This window comes from Accipiter gentilis, chromosome 31, assembly GCF_929443795.1.
Source record: "Accipiter gentilis chromosome 31, bAccGen1.1, whole genome shotgun sequence".
Lineage (NCBI taxonomy): Eukaryota > Metazoa > Chordata > Aves > Accipitriformes > Accipitridae > Astur > Astur gentilis.
The window spans coordinates 18,287,514-18,314,100 of NC_064910.1; the positions used below are offsets into that span (position 1 = coordinate 18,287,514).

General features: G+C 41.4%; 1 protein-coding gene across 7 annotated transcripts in view; it reads left to right on the forward strand.

Moving 5' to 3' along the window:
- The window catches only part of FRMPD4 (FERM and PDZ domain containing 4), a 410,476-nt gene that overhangs the window by 286,541 nt on the left and 97,348 nt on the right, over window positions 1–26,587 (forward strand). For all 7 annotated transcript variants that reach the window (XM_049834627.1, XM_049834628.1, XM_049834633.1 and 4 more), the window contains exon 2: window positions 12,411–12,527. In XM_049834627.1, the coding sequence (XP_049690584.1) occupies window positions 12,411–12,527 (117 nt within the window). The remainder of the gene's footprint in view (window positions 1–12,410; window positions 12,528–26,587) is intronic.

Consider the following 26,587-nt stretch of genomic DNA (forward strand, 5'->3'; position numbering starts at 1 on the left):
TTAAAGTTTTATGGAGAACAAATTAAGCCAATGATCACTGGCTACCTCTCATTTCAAGGTCATTAAATGTCTTTTAAGGAGAAGGCTCTTGGGCTTTTAGAGCTGCTTCTGGAATCCCTGGGCAGTGATGCTTCTTATTATTTACTAATTTCTGGGTAGGGAAAATAATTTAAATAGCTCCCCCCCGCCCCCTCCAAAATTAAGAGCATAGTGTTAATTTAATTTACAAAACAGGTTTAAGGTCGGCTACCATTATTTAATGTTTTGAACCTTTGTTTTTATTTCCCAAGAAAACGAAAAGGAGAAGAGGAGAATAGTTCATAGTTGAAATGTGAAGAACTAGTAAATGTATGAAGGTATTTTCCCTCTTTTTCTCTTCTCTGCAGTACTCTCTTCTCAGTTAAGATTGTCAGATTTTTTTGTTCTACTGTTTTGTTGATGGAGTTCATCTTGAGACCTGGTAAGAGTTGCTACCAAAATCAAGCAGTAGGAATTCAGGCTTTAATTCAGCTTTAGAAAAGCAATTTTGTTTCCTTTTTGGCAATTTGGTCTTTGTTCACTGCATCCTTCTAATGCAACTTCGCTCTCCTGCAGGCTAAAATATCACCTTACAGCAAGAGCATGCCGTGAAGAATTTTCAGGTGACCACAGGCCTGAAATATGGGTGACATCTTTATAGAAATAGGAAGCTCCCATACAAATCATCTCCCTAGAAGTGCTTGAAAATTTTCTGAGCTGATTTTCTAACGTATGATTATACAAGATTTGTCAGCTCACAGCAGGCAGGTTGTATTCATATCAGGGTACTGAAAAAATACAAAATTTGCTATGTATAAAAATGAGATTCCCTTTTGCTTCTCCAAATGAAGTGTGCACAGTCGAATTTTAATGAATACATATGCCTCAGATTTTTATGGCAGAAAATGAACAGCTGTGTAATAGGTGGTAAGAAAATATACGATGTATTGTTACTTTTATCTAAAATATGATTAAGCTTTACAGCATTGCATTTCCAGTGTTCTGCTCTATACTACCATAAACTCTCATTATTAGTAACAATGCAGTCAATGAGCTAGACAGCAACTCTATCACAGGTATTACAGGACTTTTCTTCCATAAGGCAGAAATAGCAAAACTCCTGTACTACTCACTGAAACTTAACAGTGAAGCATGGCTGCACTTTACTGGAAAACTGGTAAAGGACAAATATTCAGTAAGAGTAGAGGTAACAACACTTTAAAGCAAAAAAAACCCCAAACCCTAAAAAGTCTTATGTAGGGTAAAATTCAGCATCTGGTAATAGTTGTGATTTTGTCAGAGACAAATGCTGAAGATTGCATTGTATGAAAAATGAGTTTGGTGCCTGCTATAGGGAGATGCTAGCTATGGTATGGTAAGGTTTTTCCAACATGTACTAATTTGAGAATGACCATACCCATTCTAAAAAGGGTTTCTAGAAAATTCAGAAAGAAATACCAATAATCCATTCACTAAATGAGAAAGAGGTGAATATGCTTCATATACTTGTTTTGTTTTGTTTTGGTGGGGTTTTTTTGTTCCTGAAATACTGAGTAAGCCTGAGAAAGCCTAAGGTCAAAAGCCCCATTAAAACAGAAAAAAAAATCTTGTACACATCAGTCTTTAGACATTTTGACTTTCTAGCGCACATCAGCATGAAGCTAAAGCATCATATACAACAGAAAAACAAAAAGCCTTTTACAGGCATCCAAGTCCCAACCATTATTTGCCTCTTTGGGTACTTTCTGGCTTTTGCAATACACGATTCTGAAGTGGAAAGTAATTCCTTGAGGACTTTGGATCTCTAATGGGGTCAGTGTGCTTTAAATGAAAAGTCCTGGCAGTCTAAAAGGAAATATAATGAAGACTTTTGTTTTCTATGTAATGGGGGCACATCTTTAATAATAATGGAAGTATAACATAGAGGGAGAGGAAGACAGGAAAATGGAAGATGTGACCTATATCAGATATTAAAAAAACCCACAAAACAACCAACAAACCAACCAAAAAAAACCCAGAACAAAACAAGCAACAGACGTGAAAGTGCATTTACTGGACAGCAGTGACTGGAGAGAATCCGAATACAAGAACATTTTTTGCAGAACAGGAAAAACTCAGCTGCTGCTGAACAGGACAGTGCCAACAACAACTATACCAGTGCTGAAGAGTTCAAAACTTACGGTGGAATCCGAGACAAGAAAGGAAGCATCCTGGGGCAGGCAGAGAGCCTCAGGGAATGACAAGACCTTCATCTTGTCCCTTTTCCAAGGCACTTGGAGGTGGTTTGCGCCTGGAGCAAACCAGCCTTGCCTCCATGCTTTGTTTTATCCCTTGTCCCGATGTGCTGTCTGTACTTTGGTTACCTTGTGCCATAAAATTTTTAGTTCTGGGACCATAGTGGACAACAGCGGCTCTTTGGGGAGCCACCACTCAGTGCTGAGGAGCCGTCTACCAAGCTGAAGGCAAAAACGTGTGCGGTAGGTGGTACTTCACCGCCCTGTGTGGGTACTCGCATCTTTGACCACATGAAGTGGAGCAGAGGGAGGAAAGAAAAAGAGTTCAGTTGTGGAAGATACATGGTGAAAAATGGTCTACACGTAGACCATTAGTACAAAGCTTGTGCGGAAGTAACGTTACGTTGTGGTTTCAGAATAAGAGCCATTCCTCACATAGCCAACGTACATTTTGAAAAGCCAGTGGTTTTGTTCTACGTTGCTCTGCCCTGCCTGTGATACGGACAGGAGTCTGGAATTGATGCTGAAGTGCTGGGAGCCCATGAGTGGACTTTTCTGGTGATGCAGAATTGCCCCTTTTCCCCCCAGCAAGTGACGGGCAGCTGCCGCTGTATTTCCCTGCTTGTCTGGCAAGGGAGCAGCAGCAGGGTCGTCTCATGGCAGCCAGGGGATCCCTGATAAAAGGGATCTCTTGCCTTTCAGATCAGCTGCGTGGCCGTGGGCCCTCGTTACCTCGTGACTGGCAGCAGTAGCAATGACTGGTAGAGATGGAATTCATTGGAGTATCTCCTACTCTCAACCCAGGCTGCAATTTAGAAATCTGTTTTAGGTACTGAGGAGATGGAAGCTAATGGAATCTGTGACAAAACATAGGCTGACAGGATTTTCTAGAAATGTATCTTCTCTAATGTATTGTAAACTGGCTTAGAGGAGTTCAGTATGAAGTTTTGAGTTATACTTGGGATTTTTTTTTCTGTTCCACTGAAGGATTTAAAGGTTGAGTGGAGCCCTTAGCATTGTTGTTGGTTTGGAGTAAGAATGAGTGGTACTTTGTGGAATTGTGAATAATTGAGAGCATCTGTGTTGAAAGATGGTGAGAGGGTAAAAAAAAAAAGTGTGGAGTTACTTGCTTTAGCCAGAGTTTGGGGTGTAGTTACTGCCTAAGAAAGTGAAACTCTCAGCTGGAGACAGTTTCTGAACAATTGGCACAAGGGGGCCTGGCTTTATTTGTAGTTGTGATGGGTTGACCCTGGCTCAACACCAGGTGCCCACCAAAGCCGTTCTATCACTCCCCCATCCTCAGCTGGATAGGGGAGAGAAAATATAACAAAAGGCTCGCGGGTCGAGATAAGGACAGGAGAGATCATTCACTATTACCGTTACGGGCAAAACAGACTCAATTTGCAAAATTAACTCAATTTATTATAAATGAACCAGAGCAAGGTAATGAGAAGTAAAATGAAATCTCAGAACACCTTCCCACCACCCCTCCCTTCTTCCCGGGCACAACTACCCTCCCGGATTTCACCACCAAGCCCCCCCAGCGGCACAGGGGGACAGGGATGGGGTTTATGGTCATCACACGTTATTTTCTGCCGCTTCACCTCCTCAGGACGAGGGCTGATCACACTCTTCCCCTGCTCCAGCGTGGGGTCCCACCCACGGGAGACGGTCCTCCACGAACTCCTCCAACGTGGGCCATTCCCACGGGCTGCAGTTCTTCACGAACTGCTCCAGCATGGGTCCATTCCACGGTGTGCAGTCCTTCAGGAGCACACTGCTCCAGCGTGGGTCCCCCACGGGGTCACAAGTCCTGCCAGAAAACCTGCTCCGTGGGCTCCTCTCTCCACAGATCCGCAGGTCCTGCCAGGAGCCTGCTCCAGCGCGGGCTTCCCACGGGGTCACAGCCTCCTTCGGGAACCCACCTGCTCCGGCGTGGGGTCTTCCACGGGCTGCAGGTGGAGATCTGCTCCACCGTGGACCTCCCTGGACTGCAGGGGGACAGCCTGCCTCACCAGGGTCTTCACTACGGGCTGCAGGGGAATCTTCGCTCCGGCGCCTGGAGCATCTCCTCCCCCTCCTTCTTCACTGACCTTGGTGTCCGCAGGCTTGTTTCTCTTACATGTTCTCACTCCGGCGGCAGTTTCTCTCCGTCCCAACTTTTTTTCCTTCTTAAAAGTGTTATCACAGAGGCGTTACCACTATCACTGATTGGCTCGGCCTTGGCCAGCGGCGGGTCCGTCTCAGAGCCGGCTAGTATGGGCTCGCTCTCTCTCGAACACAGGGGAAGCTTCCAGCAGCTTCTTACAGAAGCCACCCCTGTAACCCCCCCCGCCGCTACCAAAACCTTGCCAAACAAAACCAATACAGTAGTCCTTACTAGAAAAACAGAAAAAACTAAGAGGAGGTACTAGAAAGGCGGATGTCTTTATTTTCTGAATAGCATTTGTGTTTATCTGATGATGCATGATCCAGGGAGAAAATTCAGGACAAGCCTGAAAGGTACTGCAACATTATTCTACCTTTGCCCTGAGCATGGCTGTGCTGCAAGATTATTGAGATGGACAGGTGTTACAGGGCAAAAATATTTGTCAAGCATTTTGTTCCTATGGTTGAATAAGAAAAACAGTCTTGGGCAATGATTCTACCTTTAATGTTTGTCTTAATTACAAAGCTGAAACCCCAAGCTCACTTGTGGGCTGATATTCTGATACAGAGTTTCCAGGAGTTCAAAAATAGTACACATTTATATGAGAACTAAACCCCTTTTGCTTTCTCACCCCACAAAAGATTTGAAAGCATGCGGGTTGTAGAACATGGGGCTGTCTGACTCCATGGGTATCTGAAGTCATTAGGGTTTCCTCCTGTACTTACGTGATTTAGTAATAGGAGGTCCTGTCTGAATTTTTTTTGGTACAGCGGAGTGTGTCTGGGCCAGTTCATTTTCTTCTTTTGTGCTTCTGATAGGACTGCTTCTGCGGGGTTTTATAGGACTCGTCTGTGCAGAGACAACAAGCCTTTCAGCGTCCTTGATCTTGGATCCAGAAATTATTGTCCGTCACATCTCTCCTATTGTACAGTGCCCCTCAGGAGAGTTTCAGTAGCAGGGTATGATGATTGATCTTGATAGTACAGCAACAAAGTCTTTAAAACTTTCATTTTATCATTTTTTCAACTGAAAATGGTAGGATGGAGGTAAGCTTAGTGCAGTAGTCTTCTGGGACAGGAGTGGGTGAGAACTGGATTGAGAAAGCAGGTTTCTGTTCCTGAGGCAGTAGAAGATTAAATCTCATAAGGAGACCATTAGTGAACTCCACTTGTGTCACAGGCGTGTCTCTCACTCCCAGATAAACGTGCCCTGCAGATAGTTTTGTTGTGGTGTTCTTACTTTTAAAAACTAATAATACAAAATGTTGTGCCTCTAATGTTCCTCGGTACCTCCTAGGGTTTGTTGTGGCTAGACTTACCTCCCGGGGGGAGCTGCGGGGCCCCGCTCCCTTCGCAATCAACTTTTGGGAGTGTAACGTGGCTTTTGTTCAGCATGTCTTCCTTTTATGATGGGTTGGAGAGGGACTGACTTGTGTATCGGCATGTGGGAGGCAGAGAACTGGCTTTTATACCAGTAGAGAGTTAAAATGAAGTCAGGGTACACACCAGGACTCAAAACTCAGAAGTTTTTCTCAGTATGGTAACATAAAGGAAGCCAGCGTATTAACGCTATTAGTCCACTAGCAATGCTGAGTTATTCATGTTGGATGGTCAGCCTTGAGTCAGTCACCGACCCCCCTGTAGATCGTGCTTTCAGGAATAAAGAAGTGCTGTAAGTAAGGAAGTACTATGAGAATAATCAAGATGTTAAACAAGACGATGCCAAAACATTAAATATCCAAGTGGTAAACGCGGCATTATACTGTGACTCTTCATAGTCCGAGTTCTGTAACTTTACTCATCCACTGCAGTTACACCTGTGTTCTTCAAGGGATTGCTTTAAAAGATTAGAATATAATCTTTATACTATTTTAATCCAGCAGAGGAAATCCAAGGTGGATGCTTAAAATGTTACTAATAACTAAAGAGGAAACATGCATAGAATATTAATATTTCAAATTATTTATATTTAGGGGGATTATACATGGCTCCGCATACAGAGATTTCACACAATTATTAAGATTTCTATCAGAAACTGTGGATAACTTCAGCTTTTGCTAGAGTCTGTGAACTAACAGATACTCATTCAGTAAAAGCAACACTTGGAAAAAATAAGGCCAGAGGATAAAGAAAGATAAGTATTTTTTGCAGCCATGTGTTGGAGGGGGCTTACCAAGGGGAGCTTCTCTACTGGGGACTTTTTGGAAGATATACCTCAACCTGAAAAGTTAGTAATTGATCTTAGAGATCATATCACTGAAACAAATGGTAATAAATTGACAGATAGTATCTACCCCCAAATTCTAAAGCTTTTGATATTAAAAGAGCTCATTTGATAAATGTAGTGTAAAATTTCTCACTTAAAACTAATGGTACCAGGAGCTTGGAAGGTGTTTGCACTAGGTTTGGTGCTCTTACGTGCTTTGGAAGGGGTTATAGAATGGGAAATAAATAATAAGATGATAAAAATTGCCCATTTTATTGTGTTACACAGCAGCTTAAAGGTAAGGGCTCACTGTTTGTTGCAAAGGGTTCTTCAGAGGGTGATGTAGAATTCATCTCCAGATTCATATGCTTGAAATTCAAATTTTGGTCTCTACACCCAGATGTCAAAGCTCCAAATCACACTTAGTGGAGGGCTAGTCAACACGGGTAGAAAACTGGCAAATTCAGATGTCTACTTTAGAATAGAGCTGAATCTCTAGCTCTTCACTAAGACCCTAGATGCCAGAGATGGTCTTCAACTACATCTTGAGATACCTGCTTCTGGATTTTTACCAAAGAGGCAGCCCATCAGTATAAGCTGTAACCTGAGTGCAAGCCCAAACTCCTGTCTCAACAGAGGCGCAGAACTGGAAGGATTTCAGAGAAGGATGATGACAGTGATCAAGCCTGTGAAAACCTTTGTACGAGGAACAGCTGTATAGGTCAGGACTCCTGAGCCTGCGGTGGAGACTGTTGAGGTTGCTGGCGGGGTATGTTAGAGCTCTGCTGAATTGTAAGTGACATGGAGAAGGTAAAAAAGGAGAAATTGTTCACCGCTGCAAAAGTGAGAGAGCATCAAACAGAAAGTGGCAGAGAGCCATGAGAATACAGATGGACACCTTTATCATGCCAGTGTCAATCAGGGAAAGTGATGATCATGGAATGAGAGAGCTACCAAACCCCAAACAAATTAAAAAAATGCGTCCTCTTCTCGCCCAGTGAAGGATTGCAGGGAGCGGGAATGAAGGTCACTGACCAACACTAACCGGGTTTCTGCCTTCTTCAAATTATTCCCCCAAAAAAGAGCAGTGGAGAGTTTCAAGGTTGCTGCTACTTTTTACTGCTGTGTTCAATCCGTCAGCAGAGTGCAAGCTGGCATTCTTCAGCAAGGGAGTAAAAACTACCCCAGTAATATGGCAGACCTCCCAACTCTGTGTGAAACATCATTCCTAAGGTAACAAGGATTTTGGTGTCCCTTGTCCATGGAAAAGGGTAAACGTAAACATGATGTCCGTCTTTGGGGTGGGTAGGCACACTATTCCTGTATACGGTGTGTTATGCCCCAGTAGACATTAAATATGCTAAATACAGTTGGGGCATTCTGTTTTAGTGGAGTGCTTTCTGTCTTGTCTTTGCCTGAGGACTATCTGAAGCGGGCAGTTTTTGTCCTGCCCTTCATTTTTGCTGCCATGTGGCCATCTGTGAGGCCACGGAGTAGGCAGAGATGAATCTGAATGGAAAAAATAGCCGCTAGTTTTAAGGTGAACCAGTTTACTTCCACTGACTCAAGAGCAACTGTGATGTGATGTAGGACTGTCTGTTGCCAGGAGGACAGGAATGCTGCTTTTGTGTCAGTGCTAGTTTATGCTGTTGTAAAATTATAGCCCGAGAGCTTCATTTCCACCACTTCAGGGAAGCACTACACTTATAAAAAAATTTACAGGCTTGGGCTATTGGTAGAATTAAAAAGTCTGTCAAGATTTCTGTAACAAAGACCTATTGAGAGGAATCTCCAGTTGCTGGTTAAAAGAAAAAAACTTCTGGGCAAAATTTAAATGCTTATTGTCTGACTCTGTAGATGCTTTTTTTTTTTTTTAAATTGAATTTTCCAGAAAATTTAAATGTTTGATTTTTCAGTGTCTTAAAAAATGAATGGTGTTGCTTTCTCCTTTCAGCATTAACATTAAACTGGTCTGGACATTAGGCTCTAATAGTATGCTTTAAAAATTCAAACTGTTCTAGTTTTGATCTTTGAAAAAAGAGGTGGATACTATTACAGACTTTCACTTCTTGTTTGTACCGTGGTTTATGCTGAGTATGTTCCGCATATCATGGAAGTGGCTTACTGCTGATACAGTACAGGAGACTTTACGTATGAACTCATGTTTCAGTCGTGCCTCAAGCATGGGACAGAAAAACGTCTGACCTGAGGATGTTCGCTGTGGCACGGCTATTGCGTTCTCAGTCAGAAGGTCCCTCCATAGGGCATGGTGGCTCCTTATACGCCGCGTTGGTGATCTAATGAACTGATTGTTCAACATGAAGCATCTAATGAACCGATTGTTCAACGTGAAGCATTTCAGAGGGGTCAGGTTTTATACTGCTGCAGCAAGAACGTCACAAGCAGGTTGATGGGATATTGTAGCTAACGCTGCCGTGTTCTCAGACGTGCTGGCGTGATGCTGGCCTAAGCTCTCACGGTGAAGTTTGCCACCTAAGAGCCGTGCTGCAGCAGGTCCGATTGCCGTGAGCCAGCAGGGGTGGTGATGGATGGCAAGCAGTGAGTTATAGCGGTGCCAGTGCTTCCTCTGCAGGTGGACTTGCTGAGGCAGAAGGCGTGTTTTCTTTCTCTCTCTGGTCTTTGGAAGCGTGCAAGTCTTCCACAAACCTAGGCAGTCTTGGTATGCTGCTCCTCCTTTGCCTGTGAGGGAAGGAAATGGCAAATGGTGATCAGCAAGCTGAGGGATTTATCCGAGATCACCTGCAGTGAGGTAGGATTTGTACTGGGTGATGATATTCCTCGCCACCGAGGCATCCTCTTGACTTAAAGCCTGCCAAGATGCCTTTGTGCTTCCCCCAGGTGAAAGGCCTGATCTGCTTATGGTTTCCTCTGGAGCTTTTGATGTTCCTTCTGGCATTTATCTCATCTTTGCCATCTTTTGCCCTTCGTAGTGGCAATTGAACAGAATCCTGGCAGACAAGCAGAATAATATTCAACAAGTGGATGGGGGTGCACAAAAAGAAATAATGCAGTTCATTCGCTCATTTTTTCAGACTGTATAGGCAGCTGGGAATCACCAGTGCTGATCACCGTTGAACGTAAAAATCCTTGTTTTGTTGTTATGACGTGAGTGGTTATTATTGAATTGTACAAGGACTATAGGAAACATTGTTTTTTTATTTTTTTCTTCTGGAGCCATCTCGTTGAAGTTGCACACATCTAATGTAGGTGTATATTGTGTCTCAAGTGCTAATTTCTCTCCCACTGATTATAAGAAAGTCTGGAGGACTAGATCAGATACAGACATATCTCTAGTTAAGCAGGACAGTTATTACCCATCATATATGAAAGGTTCTGACACCATTAATGTTTTAAGGGCTTAACACAAGCTTTCAGAGGAATTACATTTACCTTAAAATCCACTAATGTTATAATGCATACAAAGATGAGCCCTTAGTTTGAATGCAGAGAGGAGTAGTATTGATCATCATCGCTGCCCTGCGCTCCTATAAATTATCTGATAATAGAAGTTTGATGTGGTTTACGTGGGAATTTAAATGTGACTGTGTCCATTTTACAGATGGAGAAACTATCGCACAGAGGTTGTGAAACACATTTAAAGTGAAAAGTTGTTCAATGCACAGGTATCCCTTTACAGTCCAGATAAAATAGGTTACTTTCTACTTTATTTGGTTAACTGCAGTGTTTAGGATCCCAAATACTCTAAAGTGTAATTTGAAGTCTACAGATGTAGTTAAGCTGTCACTCTTAGATTGTAGGATGATTCCCATGTAGAAGAAGGGACCAGCCTTTCTCCCTCTGTCGAGCATATGGAGAAACAAGAATGCTTAAGCTCAACTTTACATGAAACTGCGTGAGAGAGTGTTGAAAGTATTTGTTTTCTTTCCTCAGATGCCTGTTTTTTAGTTTATTCCTTTGATGAGGAATGAGTTACTTGCATTTATCTGGGGTAGTGTAGCATATCTGACATTTATGTGTTTCATTAGCCATGAGTAACTGTAATTTTATTAAGATTTCTAGCATGTTCAAATATTAGACTTAAGCCATGTCTTATGGCAAATACCCATTTTTGAATATGCTAACAGAAGTGTTTTTCTACTCCTTGAAGATAGAGAACTTAATGTAATAGGTAAATCAGATGGTACCTAGCACTCCATTGTAATGCTTTACTTGTAAATTATATTTTGAAGCACCATATCTTTTCTCAGTAGTGATTAATCCTTCAAATAAAGGGGGAGGGGGAAGAAGCTAGTTTGTTTTTAATGATGCATTCCCCCTTTGGGAAAGATTAACTATGTACAACTTTGTTGAGTTTAGCAATTTGCAATGAATTGTTGAGTCGTCCAAGGAGACCAATTCTGTTCCTTCAGAAGAGTGTTCATCAGGTTACATTGTGCTCTGTTTCTCTAAAGGAAATAAGATGTAATTCTTACATCTCTAAGGCAAGAGATAGTAAGTTCCTTGCTAGCATTTGAACTTAAATCTAGCAAGTAAAACTGAGCTGTAATATGTTGGATGGGTCGAGAAAAGGCAGAGAGAGAGAAGGCAACTAATTCAAAACTTGCTTGTATTCTGTGTGGTTTTGGTTTGCCTGTCTAAATTTCAGGGTGTATTCAGTGCTGTGTGCGGATTCATCTTTGCCTGTCTGTGATGTGCTCTCAGCCAGTCTTTAGCATCTTTGGTTGCCCTGCCTCCTTTCCTGCTCTTTCTCTTATTCAGATTATACGTAGACATTAATGACTTGATTAATTTTGCTGAAAGACCTACTTGTGGCCTTCTGTACCTCTAAGTCCCACAGCAGAAAGTGGGAATGTGTGGTAACATCTAGCTTAATTCCTGCCAGTGAGGGGTGAAACATAGTACAAAAGTTGGAGGTTCCTGTGGGAAACTGTGGGGGATTCTTGCTAGCTGTCTCTTTTTTGTATATGGAGTCAGTAGATGGCACCTCACAAAATGATCCTGATCTAGTGGGGAAATACTGTCACTTGGGAGTGCTGCTGTACCTCCCTTAGTTAGGAGAGCAGTGGAAGTTACTCCTTTATTTAAGCTGGCATGACTTGGCCCTTGCTCAGCAGCGGGAATACCAGCAGAGAGTGCTCGAGCAGCGGTATGGAACTGTGTGTGCTCGGAGATACTGCAGCCTTTTAAAAGTTATTTGGAGGAAGAGCTTAATGGACAGCAATCACGTGCAACAACATCTGCAAATTGAATCAATTCAGCATCCGTATGCAGAAGTCTTACAGCCTTCCTTCGTTCCAACACATGAAACAAAAAATGGTTTGCTAGCGGCGAGTATGGGTGTTGATGTTCCTTCTCGCGCCAGGTAGCGCACCACGCGTGTGGTCTGCAGCCGTGCGGTGCGTCGGGTTTGGTTTGGTTTGTTGGATTTTTTTGCAAAGGCTGTTCTGAGAGCTGGCATTTGAACAGGGGATGGCAATGAATGGAAATGCTCCCCGTCCCTTGTATTAAAAACGGTTGAAAATGAGTATTGTGGATGTAAGACTGATGGGGTATGACAGATACACCGGCCAAAGGCTTGAACTCAAAGACGGTTAGAAATGACAGTGTATCTTTCCACTGACTGGAAGACTATTACAAACATAAGTAGACCTGCTAACCTGTTTTTCCTTGCCTGGGTTTTGGCTGTATATTTCACAGCTGTGAAAGTATTTGGATGCTGAGTGAGTGATGTGAAATAAGTAAGTTGGAAGAATAAATACAACTGACAAATAACTTTTTTTTTTTTTTCCTCTCTTCCCCCCCTACCCCTCCCAAAATTGCAGCCACAGGAACAAGTCTTCAGGCTGGCCTCACCCTTCAGGGACCTGGAGCTTGAACCAGGGGACACCTTATGGATGGGAGATGACGGCAAACAGAGATGGAAGAGACTACTTCATCAAGTAAGTGGGCAGTGTCAGCTGTGCAGTCTGCAGCCCTGCTCTTGACTATCTCCTTGGAATCCTAATTCCTGTTTCAGCCCTACACTGTTTTGATTTGTTGCACAGAAATAGTTCTGACTGTACTTTACCACACCTTGTTTTGGTACTTGGTTATCTCATTTACCCAAGAAAACGCTGATAATATAAGGACCTGTAATTCGTCAAGGAATTACAGCAAATGTCATTAACAAAAAAACCCAAAAACTAAAAATGCCATGTTTAAAGAATGAGGGAAAAGGTCAGTTCTGACTGAGACTAATAATTCTCCTCCATCTCTGCCATGTGAGCTGTTTGTTTAATATATTCATTATACTGGTAATGAGAAACTGTATATTTTGATCCTGTATGGTAAATATCCTAATTCTTAGATTGCCCATAGTCCTTTAGCTCTGAATTTAAAGGTTTGCAAAATAAATGTCAATGTCGATGATGTGATCGTAAACACAGTTGGCTTTTCCCAGTGAAAACTGCTCATAATTATTCTTTAAAATCACTGAAGTGGCTTGGATAAAATATGGTTTGCTGTTCTAGCAAATCTACTCTTATGTGGCTTTGGAACTTCTTCACTAAAAAGGGGTGATGGTGGTGAGTTAGCAGCACTGGTGCCTGATTTTGCAGCATTAATTGCTTTAGCTTACATCCCATTTTTAAGGCTAGCATTTTGATTCTACTCATGTGAAGGGTTGCTTTTTTTAATTGTTATTTCATTTTTATGTTTATCTTTAGAAACTTGTAGGTGCTTAAAAAAGTTCTGGATGAGAATTAGAATTCTTTCCTTCAACACAGAGTGGAAGCATCAGACTTATTTTAAATTGACCATTAGAAGCCCTTAATTCACACAAGAACTTTCATCTGCAAAAATAGAATTGTACAGCATAAGAGCTCTGCTTTTTCCTCCTCCCTCCTTTGCCCAGGGTGCGTGCCTTGGCTTCCTAGGAGGCATTTGCTTTTGGAGCCAAAGCAAGATCTGTAGCAGCGTGGTGTCCTGCAGGCTTTCAAGATTTAGAGCAATTTCAGACCTGCCCAAATTGGAGCAAGTTGTCTGGGTTAATGAGGGCTCAAAAGCTGACTTTGAAATGTCGTTTTCTTCCTTGAACAAGTATTTGTCATGCTTTGCATGTCTGTAAGACACCGGGTGCAGCACTGGACAACGTGAAGCTGAATGCCAGGCACGATATAACTGTATTAGCATAGGTTTTCTGCCTGAACTAATTAGGCTTGTCAAGAAGTACAGGTGAGCCTCCGAAGTACTGTGCAGATATGACTCTGCTTCTTCTGTTACTCTAGTTAGTGAAGGGACCTGCACACCTTGGGTGTCCATTTTTTTCTGCACACTGTTGGTGTTTTCTCCTCTGTGTGACTGAGATTAATTTGAAAAATTAATATCCTGCTTCTGAAGACAGGCACCACATTTGATTCCTTCTCTTTTCTCACTGGTCGCATAATGGGATGCTGCACTTGTTATGTAGCTATAAACAGCTGCGGTTTACAAAATGCAGTGCATTAGTATTCATTAATTTTGCAATTTGGGAGTGTTTTCTAATTCTCGGCAGCTAATGATTATTTTGTTTATTTTTTGGATTGCCTTTTAGTACCTTAAAGTGCCATATCCCTCTCTCAGATGCAGAAAACTGCATCTAGGAACAAAAATCCATAACAGGCAGTGCAAAATTATGCCTTAAGTAATGTTGGGCTTGTTGTTGTTGTTATCTTGTGGTGGTTGGGGGTTTTTTTCCATGCTTTTATAAGGTGCTTGCTCTCCATTCTCTTTCGGGCCGTGGTCTTTCTTCCATTTTTCTCTGCATGTGGGAAAAAAATAGGCTGCTTTAAGGGGTGTAGAGAATGAGACCTCTGAGGAAGCTGATCTGCAGAAGCCTTTGATATTTTGTGCCAGGCTTTCTTACCCACCAATATATGAGAGCAGTCTTAGGTGCAAGTTGAACAATGCCTCGTATGTACACGTTGCGTGAGTTATAGTGCATATTCTTGTATCGAATGTTTTAAAGAAACAGCATTGGCTGTAACACATGCACTAGCCATGTCTCCAGAGTAATGGTGTATCTTACGTGAAATGGCAGTCCCCTGGGATGCATTAAAAGCCAGTACCTTCAGAAATGGAATGAAATCAGGAACCCATTTGGAACCATGTACTGCTGTACCAAATCACCAGCTATCCACCGTTACTAGTGAACATCAGCCCAGGTAGCTACTGTGATGTGACTGGGTAGTTACGTGACATCTATCTTCATTTTAGAAGAATGACCAAAGTCTGAATATACCTAGTGACTTGGCCAGCAATTCCTCTGTCGAGGTATGTGGTACCTGTCCTTACAGTGCCTGTTATTTGGCCAAGGAGAAGCCCTCTCTGGCTTTCAAAATGACTGCTTTTGCAAATACTACATGAAACCACATAAATGAAAACTGAATTTAATTTTCTTTCCTTCATTTTTCACCCCTGGATTTTAGGAATGAAATAGTGAGATGATGGTTGACAGTTATGTCAATAAAGGCAGGAGAGAGATCAGCAAGATAGCATCTCATATTGTCTCCAAGGGTTTTTATAGCCATACAGATTAACAAATTGCATCACACTGAAGGAGAAAAAGCAATTCAAATCCTTCGCTTGGTTTTGATTAAAGATGTATAAACCAGGTATTATCACAATGAAATGTGTGCATGAGTTCTGTACAAGCAAATAACATAATTCATAGCAGCATTAACTGCTTTTTAGTTAAATAATTTACTTCATGCCATATGTACATATCCATTCAACTGTAAGCAGACATATTGTAATTTTGAAATTGTGGGAGGAACAGAGAATCCAGGAGAATCTTTTGGTGAAATGAAAAGTAATTATATAGTGTTGGTGCAAATGCTTTAAGGCGTGAATGGGAAGAGAAGTTTATTCTTTCTGCTGAAGCAAATTTGGTTTCTTTCAAATTCCTGAAAGCCCCCATGGCCTGAGCTAATCAAGGGCAGCTTCCACTGCCAGGCAGCACTTTTGTAAGAGTGTGTGCAGAGCCTTTTATCAAAATATTTTGAGATGTTGCTATCAATTCATTATCTCTTCTGTACAGATGGCACAACCGGGGTCATTTTGCCAACCTCTAAAACACTTTTTCTTAAGTTTAGGCCATGGTAAATTAAAGTTTCAGAACTTCACCCATTCCCTTTTAACTTGCCACTTTTACTTGAAATAGCCTTATGAGATAAGTAATACATTTCGGTATGGGAGGATGACAATCATCTAGTATTCTTCCAGTGTGTTTCTGTACTGCACAAGCTGTATTAAGATGGACCTTTAACATGAAATAGTTTGCAGTGTACATCTAACCATTTTAAAGGCCTATTTTCTTTGCATTTATTATATACGCTGTGTAGTATATGATTATGAGACATTTCTGTAACACTGGTTTGAATACAAACATGAAGCTTACTGAAAAGGTATTTGGTGTGAATACAGGGTTTCAGGGAGATACCATGCAAAGCAGGAAGGTTTGGGTTGATTTTGTCCACAGAAGGTTTAGCCTTATGGCAATTTCAGCTTGCCTAAGTCGCCACTGCTATGATCTTACTGATTTTCAGACCTGTATATTTTTGTCCTTTGTGTCAGTCTTGCTGCTTGTCAGACCTGAAGGGGAGTTGATAGAGGGAAATAAACTGGCAAAAACTAATAAAAAATGAATCCTACAGAGAAAGCTATAAATTTTATGTCAGTTTAGCTCCCTAAGCCAGTGTTCCACATGGTCCCACAGAGTTGCAGAATAGTTTAGGATGGAAGAAACCTCTGAAGGTCAGCTGGTCCAACCTCCTGCTTGGAGCATGGCTAATGCCAGGCGATGAGCAGCTTTACTGACACACTGAAATACCTGACTCGTGGGAACAAGGTTGCGACCAACTTGTGTTGGCTTAAGCTGCCCTACAGCTGCAGTCTAATGTGCAAGTTGAAGTAAGATTTGCTGTTGTGGAAAGTCACACCCTTTTGATTCCTATTCCTATTTAATTCCTAAGGTCAAAAGTACTTTGGTATTTTTGTGGATCTGGCTTCTATCATTCAAATAAAGACTAGAGTCTGAAATGGAATTAACTGAAAGGAAGCGTAGCCCTTCCTATGTGGACTCAAAGCACAGTGGTCCCACTAAGGTGTAGTTAGTTATTACACTCTTAAAATAAATTTTTAGAGGGGTCTGTTAGGTCACCATGTTGCCATATCCTTATTTGCAAGAGATGCTATTGATCATGTTTACTTTAACTCTTGTCATTTCCTCAGAGAGGATGACAAGGTCTGTCTGCATTACCAGTTTGATTTGCTCCCTATTTTACTCCAAGGACCCTGACCATCTGTACTTCATGCATATTAGCTTGCTTCTGTGCTCCAGTCTGGAATAAACTGAGCAAACAGCTGGGACCCCAGGCGTGAGATAAAAGGCAGCACACCCAGAGATCAAAGCCTGCAGCATTACTGCTTGGCTTGAAACCACAGGTCAGTCCCCAGAGCGCACAGCAGAGCCGGGAGAGACCTACTTGTCAGAAGTCTTTCCGAATTCTGTTGTGTTAGTATGACATGGTTGCTATGCCAGTTGAACGTGCCACAACATATTTTGATATCTTGAGCGCATTTTTTTTTTTTAATTCCCTTGTCACTAATATGGATTTTTGATATGAATAGTGTGCTATTAGAGAAGGAGTTCTGCTATGCTCCTTTCAGACTGGAAAGTTGTTTTTCACTGCTGCTTTTGTATTTAGTAACACTAAGTTTTTCCAGACTTCTTCCAGGTGTATCTGGCAAACTTAATTCTTTTGTCCTCTAAGGTATGTTATCCTGCATGTAATATCAGCTCCATGATTTTTGGCTTGTGAAATCATTACATTTTGGTTGTCCTTGCTTGTCTTAGTAACTATGCTATTCCCAAAATATGAAATTCTTGAATGCCAACTTTTGCCTCATGCTTAAAACAGAGCTAACGTGTTTGTGTTCTTTGGTAGCTAGTGCAGCTCACAACATCCTAAATTCTCGAAGCACAATATTTCTTTACAATACAGCAAAGCCGTGTTATCCTCCTATACTCATCTAAATATATCCTCCTATACTTATCTAAATTTTCTTTAGTAGTCTTCAACTTACTCTTGCAGCGCTTGCTCTGCTTAGAAGAGGAAGCTCGTTGATGTTTCTGAAAGGTGGAGAGCCTCTGTGCGTGTTGCGTGCATCCTGTCTGGTCTGCGTGGTCCTCCTTGTACACCCAGTTCTCCTAGCTGGCCAGCTGTGTGGAATGACAGAACACAATCGTTGATGATATTAATGGCATATCAATCAAGCATCCTGCTTATTAAGGGCCGCTAATTTATGCCAGATGCAAAACTGAGGCTCACAGCCTGCTAATCAGTTTACTTCAAAATAAATAAGCACGGAAGAGGATCAGACTTTTTTTTTTTTTTTTTTTAAATTTTCTTTGGTGTGTCAAGCCCTACCCTAAACCTTCTTGTCCATACGTTCTGCAGGTCGTACATGCCTGTTGGTGGTTTAGTCCATTCTCAGAATATTTCTCTGGGGTTTACTCTGTCAGAAGGTTCTGAAAACAATCAAAAGATATAAAATATAGTGAAAGCCTTGATTGTTGTTGCAGTATTGTTCATCTTCCTGGGTTTTGAAAAGGCTGCTGTTATTTGTACCTACGACTACCTTAGTACCTAAGGCCATAATGAAAGTTTAAAGCCACAGGAGCCACCTTCTGCCCTGTAGGTATGGTGTTATATAGCACTTTACTGAATGCATTACACTCCTTCATCTCTAAGTACAGAAACAACGTTGACGAGGTTCACTGAAGGATTTATGTGGCATTCGCAAAAAACAGGAGCAACATCGCTGCTGCTGCTCTGTCCTCCCCCAGCTGGCATAAGAGCACTTGCACTTATGCAGGCTGTCGAAAAGAAGATTCATTTTCTTCTCCTTCCGATTCAGATGAGGGATGTGAATGGAGGCTCTGTGTGTGCCAGGATAACGCCTCAAGCCAAAGGCTGACTGCGGTGTGTGCCGCTTCGGGCATCTCCACTCCCAGGTGAGGAGCCGAGGGAGCAGGCAGCGGAATCACGCTCTCTGGCCCAGTTATTCCCACGTCCCTAAAAGGGACATCCAATGAGATTGAATGGCAGGCAGTTTAACGGTGATAAAAATAGTACAACCTATATAATTAGCAAATATAACTCTCAGCTACAGGTTACAGTAAAGCCTAAAACGCTTCACAGGATTCAAATGTACATTTGCAATACACATTTGTAACGAGACTTCCACTATTAAATGACATAGGATTGAAAAAAAAAAAAAAAAATTAGAGCAGATATAAAATCATATGTTTCAGACAAGCGGGTGAGTCAGCTGCTGACTGCCAAGGGCTAGGACGAAACTTCCTGTATTAATCAGGTTATTCTATAATTACAAGATTTCTTGCACCTTCCTCTGAAGCAGGTACTGAGTGCTGTCAGAGAAAGGATACCGGACCAGGCGGACAACAGGTCTGATTGGTATGGCAATTCTTGGGGTTTTTTTTCTCTCTCTCTCTTTTTTTTTTAATTCCCTTGTCACTAATATGGACTTTTGATATGAATAGTGTGCTATTAGAGAAGGAGTTCTGCTATGCTCCTTTCAGACTGCATACAAATTTGCTTTCTGTTGCTAAGGGTTTGACCTGCTCAAGGACAGGATCGTGCGGTGGAAGGGGGAGTGGGGCTAGAAGAGACAAGCGGCAGCAGGGACACACAAACACAAATGACTTTTTAAAGCAAACCTGAATAATTAGAAAGGAGAAGGAGGAAAATTATATAGCAACCTGTTTGTGTCAGTGGTCTGCCTAGAGACAACTCAGGCATATGGTGAAAAAGAAAGTATTGTGAAATCAGCTCAACCTCCTGAAGAGAGAGGATGTTTTAACAATCATCCTTTCTTCAGAGAACTGTTGCTCTGGCCATAAATACGGCAGGCATAAATACGACAGACAAAATGATGTTAATATCGACTGGGATAAATCATTGTTATAATGGAGGGAATAATAGCAAGGAGATGCTGGTTTGTGGGGTTATTTTATCTTAACTAGAGCATGGAAAAATGGAGAGTTCATTGCATTGTAAGGCAGCTGTACCTGAGCCAGTAGCTGTGCAGTAATTCGGGAGCGAACCCCGGCAGCGTGGCTCCTTCCCTATTCGCTGGGTCGCCCTTTCCGAGTCCTCTCTGCACACACGTGCAACCATCACTTGCTGAATCAAGAGGATTCCTCACACTGGAAAGGTGAGGGGAGTTACACAAGAAGGTATGAATGTAGGTGGGACTACTCAGAAGAGAAGAAGCTTTTGCTCAGGCGTTAGCCTGGGGTTGCTTCGATGTAATTGTACCTAAGTGGCGTAAAGGGAATCACGTACTTCAGGCCTCTGTAAACAGCACTGATTTCTGATCTGTGTTTCTGATTTAGCCTCTAGTGTTTTCTCCAAACACAAACTGAATGGGGACACCTTGAAATTCAGAGAAGTATTGCATCCTGAAAACTGTTATTCTTGTGTGTTTGAAGGTGGATTAGGAAGTAGAATAAAACTTCTGGAGCAGAACCTGTATAGAAAAAAAAATAAATCAAGGTATGTTAACCTAAGGTCACAATATATGGAGGTGAGAAAGGTACCCTTCCTGGGAGCGTAAAACAAATTAATTCTTGTGAAAAGTTGGCGTGAGAACGATAGCCCCAGTCGGAGTCTGCTTTTTCAAACATCTCTCTTGTAAAACAGAGTACGGTCCCTACAGAATCAAGATTCAAAGCTTCAAGGTCTGGTTCTGCAAAGCCATGCATGTGGTTGGGAGACCGGTGGTGGTTCCTAAGAAGCTGTAAGTCTTATCTCGGGTCACGTGCTGGTATCCCCAGTGGTGCAAACACAGAGGTTCTGCATATGAAATAGAACCAGGCTAGTTGATAGCCTTTAAAAAGAAAGAGGGTAAAGCAGACCCTGAAACACCAGAAAGGTAGAATGATCCTGCAGGCTGTACCTTGGGGCCTTAGTGGCCACACGCTTGAAAAAAATAAATTAGGTAAAGCTTTCTGATACTCGGTGATGGAACTGGGACCTTTCACAGCAAAGGCTAGGTGAAATTTCCCCCAGGCCTTCAGTTGCGGCATTAAGACAAAAATGCGCTAAAGCCAGGTTATAGAGCAGAAAAAAGGAGTGAGTATTATCGCAGTATATTGCTGCTGTTTAAATAGCATAGATGAAGAACACCAGTTCATCATAGTGTATGTACAGAATTTAAAACAAGTTTTCTAAGACGTTATGCTGTGCCAGGAAATACCATATTGACTATGCCTTTCCAGCAGTCATTCATATACTAAGGCACTGCATGCCGAGGTATATAAAAGCCAGCAAAGAAACTGTATTTATCCTTTTGGCTTCATTTCTGTCATATTAATATATTTACAGTTTTCTGTAAGGAAAATCAAGTAGAAGCCTACTGTAAAAGGTTCTTATCTGGATTGTTATTGTAGAACAGCAAGGTAATTTGTTTTAGAAAGACAAAATGATACTACCAACAAAAGCTCACTGAATTTTAATTCTCATTTAGGTTTTAATTGCCCTTCTTACAATAAAATACTGCTTAATTATACTCCAAATGCTCAGCTCCCAATCTAATGGTAAAAATCTTCTTATTATGTATGTTGTCGTATATGTGTAAGATTAAGGTAAAGAAATAGTTTAACAGAACTCAAATTAATCTAGTCACTGACAACAATATGACTCACTGCAATATTTTGAAAGCCATTTATCTAATGTTCGCTAGCATCCTGTGCCGTTCCACAGAAAAACTTCAATTTAAAATAAACCAATCAAACTGGGTGTCTGTGCAATTAAATATCACCATGGTAACGGGGATTAAGCACACAAGGTAAAGACCTGCTGACAGTGCAGAGATTATTTCAAGTTTCTTACTCTTCCAGCAGTAGCCAAATGAATTTACATTTTCTGTATTGGACACTGGGAGATGTAAAATGAAAGAGATTGAGGTACTTGTGTGGCGTCTTGGGACTTCAGAGAATATTTTCCTGACAGGGGAAGTAATTAGCTGGAATTACAAATAGGAACTCAGCAGACAGATACGAATAAGCGTTTGCTCATGGGATTTATTTAGCGTTTCATAATTAAAACCTGGAGAGGCATATTATGTAGGATACAAATAGCATGGAAAAACTTTGCCATAGTTTAAGAAATTGAACAGAATAATAACGCCATTTTGCTTTTAATTTTTTAGTGAACTTAGGTTCACTTAGGAAAGATGGTTATTTGCAGCTCTGATATAAAGTAACATTTCTAATGTGTAATATAAATATAAAGCTATAGTGCAGATAGACACTCTGATCCTCAGTGAAGACATAGGATGATGCTTTAATCAATCCTAACATATTTCTGCTTGTCTCTGGCTCTGTTCCTACCTTTTTCACGTGGATTTATAAAAAATACTGGAGATGCAAATCTCCTGGGGTGTCGAGTTTTCAGCTTTTAGTAGTATGGTTTAGGGTTGGTTTGTTTTTCTTTTCTCAGATTGGCTTTTGATTTGATTATAGGAGAGCTATTCTGATCACAGTGGTATGGTCTCTTACTGCTGCATAAAGCTGAAATACCTGGTCTAAACTGGGAACCTTAATCCCTACCTTTGGTTTATCACAAGTCTTCAGTGTGATTGAGGGATGTTACAGTCATGGGCTCTTCTGTCCAAGAAGTGTCTGCCGATGGTTTTGGGCTGTGCCAATTTTCCCATGAGATCAGATTTATGAGGATGTCTTCTGTCCCACTTTTCTGTCAACCTGTGAGAAGTGGAACTGAGCTGCCTTCGGTGTGCAGACGATCTGCAGCTCTTCATCCTGTATTATGCAGATTTAGGCTCTGTAGTGCCTCTGCTTTCCGAACATTCGGTCAGTATTTTGAACTCACAAGATGCTGTGATCAAGCTGTATGCTTCCCACCAGTCCTTACTGGTCTGTGGTTGGTCTTGGGATCGTGCTGTTCTCATTTGTTGTCTAGGTTGGGCTTTCCACCCTTGCAGAGCAGATCTGCTGCTTGGAAAATGTTTTGAGAGACCTGGTGGTAGATCAGCCCACAACTGTACCTTTTCTGCGAGAATCACAAGTTGCCAAACCTGTCAGAGTGTGTTTTGACGTCTGGTTTTGATTATGGGAGTCTATACGGTCTTTGACTTCTTTGGTTCCCTGTTCATTTCAAGCATAAGCTTAGGTCTCTGTGTGTAAACAGTTTTTTTAGCTCTGCTATTATGAAAAGATGTTGCTTCAATTTTACTAGTTGTCTGACATCCAGTTTTGTTGGCTTTAAGTTAAAATGCCTGTCCTTGCACGTTGAGATGCAATTTGTTTTTTTGCATCTTGGGATGAAAAGACTTTGTTAAAGATTCATGATAAATCCTGCAGTTATATCAAAAAAATCATTGCATCTGGTGCGTTCCTAAAAGAGGAGATGAATACTGAGCATGTTTTGTAGGAATGAGTGTAGAGAGTATCTGTTTATGGTGGCACTCTTTCGTCATACAAAAATGCAGAAGCCCTGTTAAAGTTAGCTCCTGGCATAAGCATCCAGCAAATGTAGAAGGAAGTAGTAGTGAAATATTGATGAAACGTACGGTAAAATCAGAAAGTCAGGGATATATGGGAGAAGTTTCTTAAGAAACGGCTTATGAGATACAGGAGACAGTTTCTTAGGAGTGCTGTGCTAGATATTGCTGTCCTTGGGCTTGATCAGGTGGGAACAACAGAGTTTTACCTGGAGTCTAAAGAGGTACTTTATGTTTCTCTTCCTGCTTATAATCCCTTTTGTGTGTGTTTTCTTTTTGCTGCCGTTTTTATTGTTTTTGTTTAATCCAGTTAGTGCCTTGAGCTGGACAGCAGAGACTTGGCAAAAAGCCATACTGATAAAAGACATTTTGTTTGGGGCCATGAGGGGCTGATTCTGGCAGCTCACAGTAATGACATTTAGGGATTTTGTTGCATGATTCCTGTTGCCAGCATCCCATTAAAATGCAGTTCCACCATTTTAACAGAGTACTAGAGAACGATGAGTTAACGGTCTACCTTTGAAAAGGAAACCATAAAAGGATTAGTTCAACATCGGTGTTGTGCGCTGACAAGTCGCAACTTTCCAGTTGGGAATCTTTTTAGTTAAAACATAAGTATATAAAAATGGAGGTTTCCATGCCTTCAGACATGGGCCACGATTGCAGCTAGCTTTTGAAAAGGTTCCCCAGAGCATCACACCGTGACAAGCCAGAAGTTTCCAAAGGGCATTGAATGATGCCCGGTCACAGGAATCCAAACATCTGTATCCTCAAGCTCCGTTTAAAAAACAGTCCTGTTAGTTTCCCAACTAGAATTAATTAAAGCAAGCACAAGCTAATGGGCGGATCATAGGGCCAGCTGCTTTCGTGGTGTGAGCCTTCAGGAATACAGTTCCTGAAGGAGGAACCCTATCACCTGAACATAATGTGTAAGAGCTGCACAGCTGCTTTTTCAGCCTTGCCTCTGTGACTTGCATAGGCAATTGAGCCCTGTGCCGAAAGCCTGGGTCCCGTTAGGAAGAGCGACAAGACAAGGCTTTCCGTAGAGCTGCTCGGAGTGGGAAGCTTGGTTGGGTTGGCTTGTTCCTTTTCCATCAGCTGCTTCTTCGGCAAGCTATACTTGGAGTCAACTGGTGTTTCCCTGACGTCCTAGAGAGAAGGGATGTCAGGACCCCGCATGCTCAGGACCTGGTAAGCCAGCTAACACTTAGCTTACTGTTACTTGATTTTGTGCTCAAATTAAAAGAATTGACCAGCTGAGCCTCCAGACAAGTTTGCTCAAAAAAAATCATGAGTTTGGTGGGGTTTTTTTTGTTGTTTCTTTGTTTTTATGCTACGGGAGCACACGCAGTCTGCCACCTAAAATTGGGATCCTCGTGCTTGGTGGTTATATTTTAATTAGCTGGTGCTAGAAGGATGTTGAATTTAATCTCAATTTTTGATTGCAATACTGAAGTACAGTAAGTTAAGTGAATTTTTCAAGGAGGGATTTACTGCTACCCTTTCCTCCCCAATCTGTGTCAAAACTTAAGAATTGCATGCAAATTTTTTTTGTAACTACCATTCAGTGGCAAATTAAAAAGCTAAGCTATCCACATGTTGCCAGGCTAAGTGTTGTGCCATATTTGAAAGTCAAATGATGTTTTCATGTAAATATTAATGATAGAAAAGTGATTTTCTGTAGAGTCTTTGGCTAGATTTACACAGAATACAGCACAAATGCTTCTGCTACGTGGAAGAGAAACCTAACATATGTTTGCACTAACCACCCAGAGTAATACAGGCATTCCCTACTGAGCTTTTAAGTTACTTGGACTGCCTGCCATTCTCAGGCTATCATAAAGCTCAGCATGGACTATCTCAAAATTTATTTGGCTTCTCAAGCAGGTTTTACGACTCAGGCTGATCTCTCTGCTGCAACAGCTAAGCTGCTACTGGCATCTGATTTTGCTACTTTAAAATTACTTTAGTATATCTGTGCAAGACAGCAGGTACAGGTGGTCTAATGGCTGCATTATAGACAGGCTACCACTGCAACTAAAAAAAAAAATTAAAAAATGAAAAAATCATTGTTTTTACTGGAGAGGTAAATGTGGATGTATACGAGACTAAGGGGGATTCTCAGGGGAAAAAACTCAGAGGGAGAGGAGGGAGAGGCAGAGAAAGCCAGGAGTGTTTCATTCCTTATTGAAAGTACCTGTTTCAAGATTCAGCATGATGGCATAGAGTTGTGTGTGAGTATGACAGACATGCACACACGCACATATATATTTAGATACACACATATATATGTATCTCCTCCATTTGTACAACAATTCTTGCTGATAATAAGAAAAGAATTTTTAAAAGTGTGTTATGTTTTTAAAGAAGACATTTGTAATCATCTGGGTTTATAGTCTAGTTCATAAAGTCTCAAATCTTAGAGTGATGTCCATGCACCTGAAAACTGTGGGAAGAGAGGCATAATTAGCTGAATAACCACATCAGTAAAGACATTGCAAAAAAGCAACAAATGTGCAAGGAACCAACACAGAAAGCCTCTTGCAAAGCAGAAACTAGAGGACGGAAATGAGATATGCACAAATTCAGTAAGAGTTGCTTCTTAAAAGAAAATGTTAAAACACCTTGCAAGTGGCTCTTTATCCATATAAAGGATAAGCAGAGGAGGAATGGGGGGATTCTGTGTAAACAACATACAAGAACACAGCAAAATTCAAAGACATCACTGAGGATTATTAGCAATATTTTCCCAGTGATCTAGAAGTATGTGTTCAAAATGACTGAGGAGAGGAATCTTGATTTATTAGCTGAATTGCTGAGAGACATCCAGGTGTTGTCATTTGGGTATGTCAATGGCAAATGCCATTGTGGAGATAGGGAAGTATTATTAATTGCGCTTAGACATGTTTGAGAGGGGGGATTCAAACTGTAACAAATGTAGAAAATGCTGTTAGGATGATTAGGGGAGGGGAAAAAAATCATTATATGAAGAGAGACTAGAAGACATAGATTTCTCTAATACGGCAAAACTAAGATCAAGAGCGAATAAACACCAGGAAGAAATGCAAAAAAATGATCCGTTCCAAAGAACTAAAGGGATTATACATTTAGATTGCAAGGGAGAAGACCCTTAAACATTAGAGCAATGGAGTTCATTCCCAAGCTTTCAGTCATAGTACTGGGTTGAATAATCCCAGATGGGTCTATGCTGATAACTGGTAAATATTTAAAGGAGGTTATATCATACCGCTCGTATGATAAAGTGTAAAACTACAAGGGATCGGAGATGATGGCAAACCAGATCCCCTTATATTCCCCTTTTCCTGTGAGTCAAGTGGCGCTTCACTTGTTTCTTTAGCATGTAGATGATGAAATTTGAGCAACACGTTTGCAAACCAGACTTTAATCCACTGTATGCCCTTGGAACCTTTTG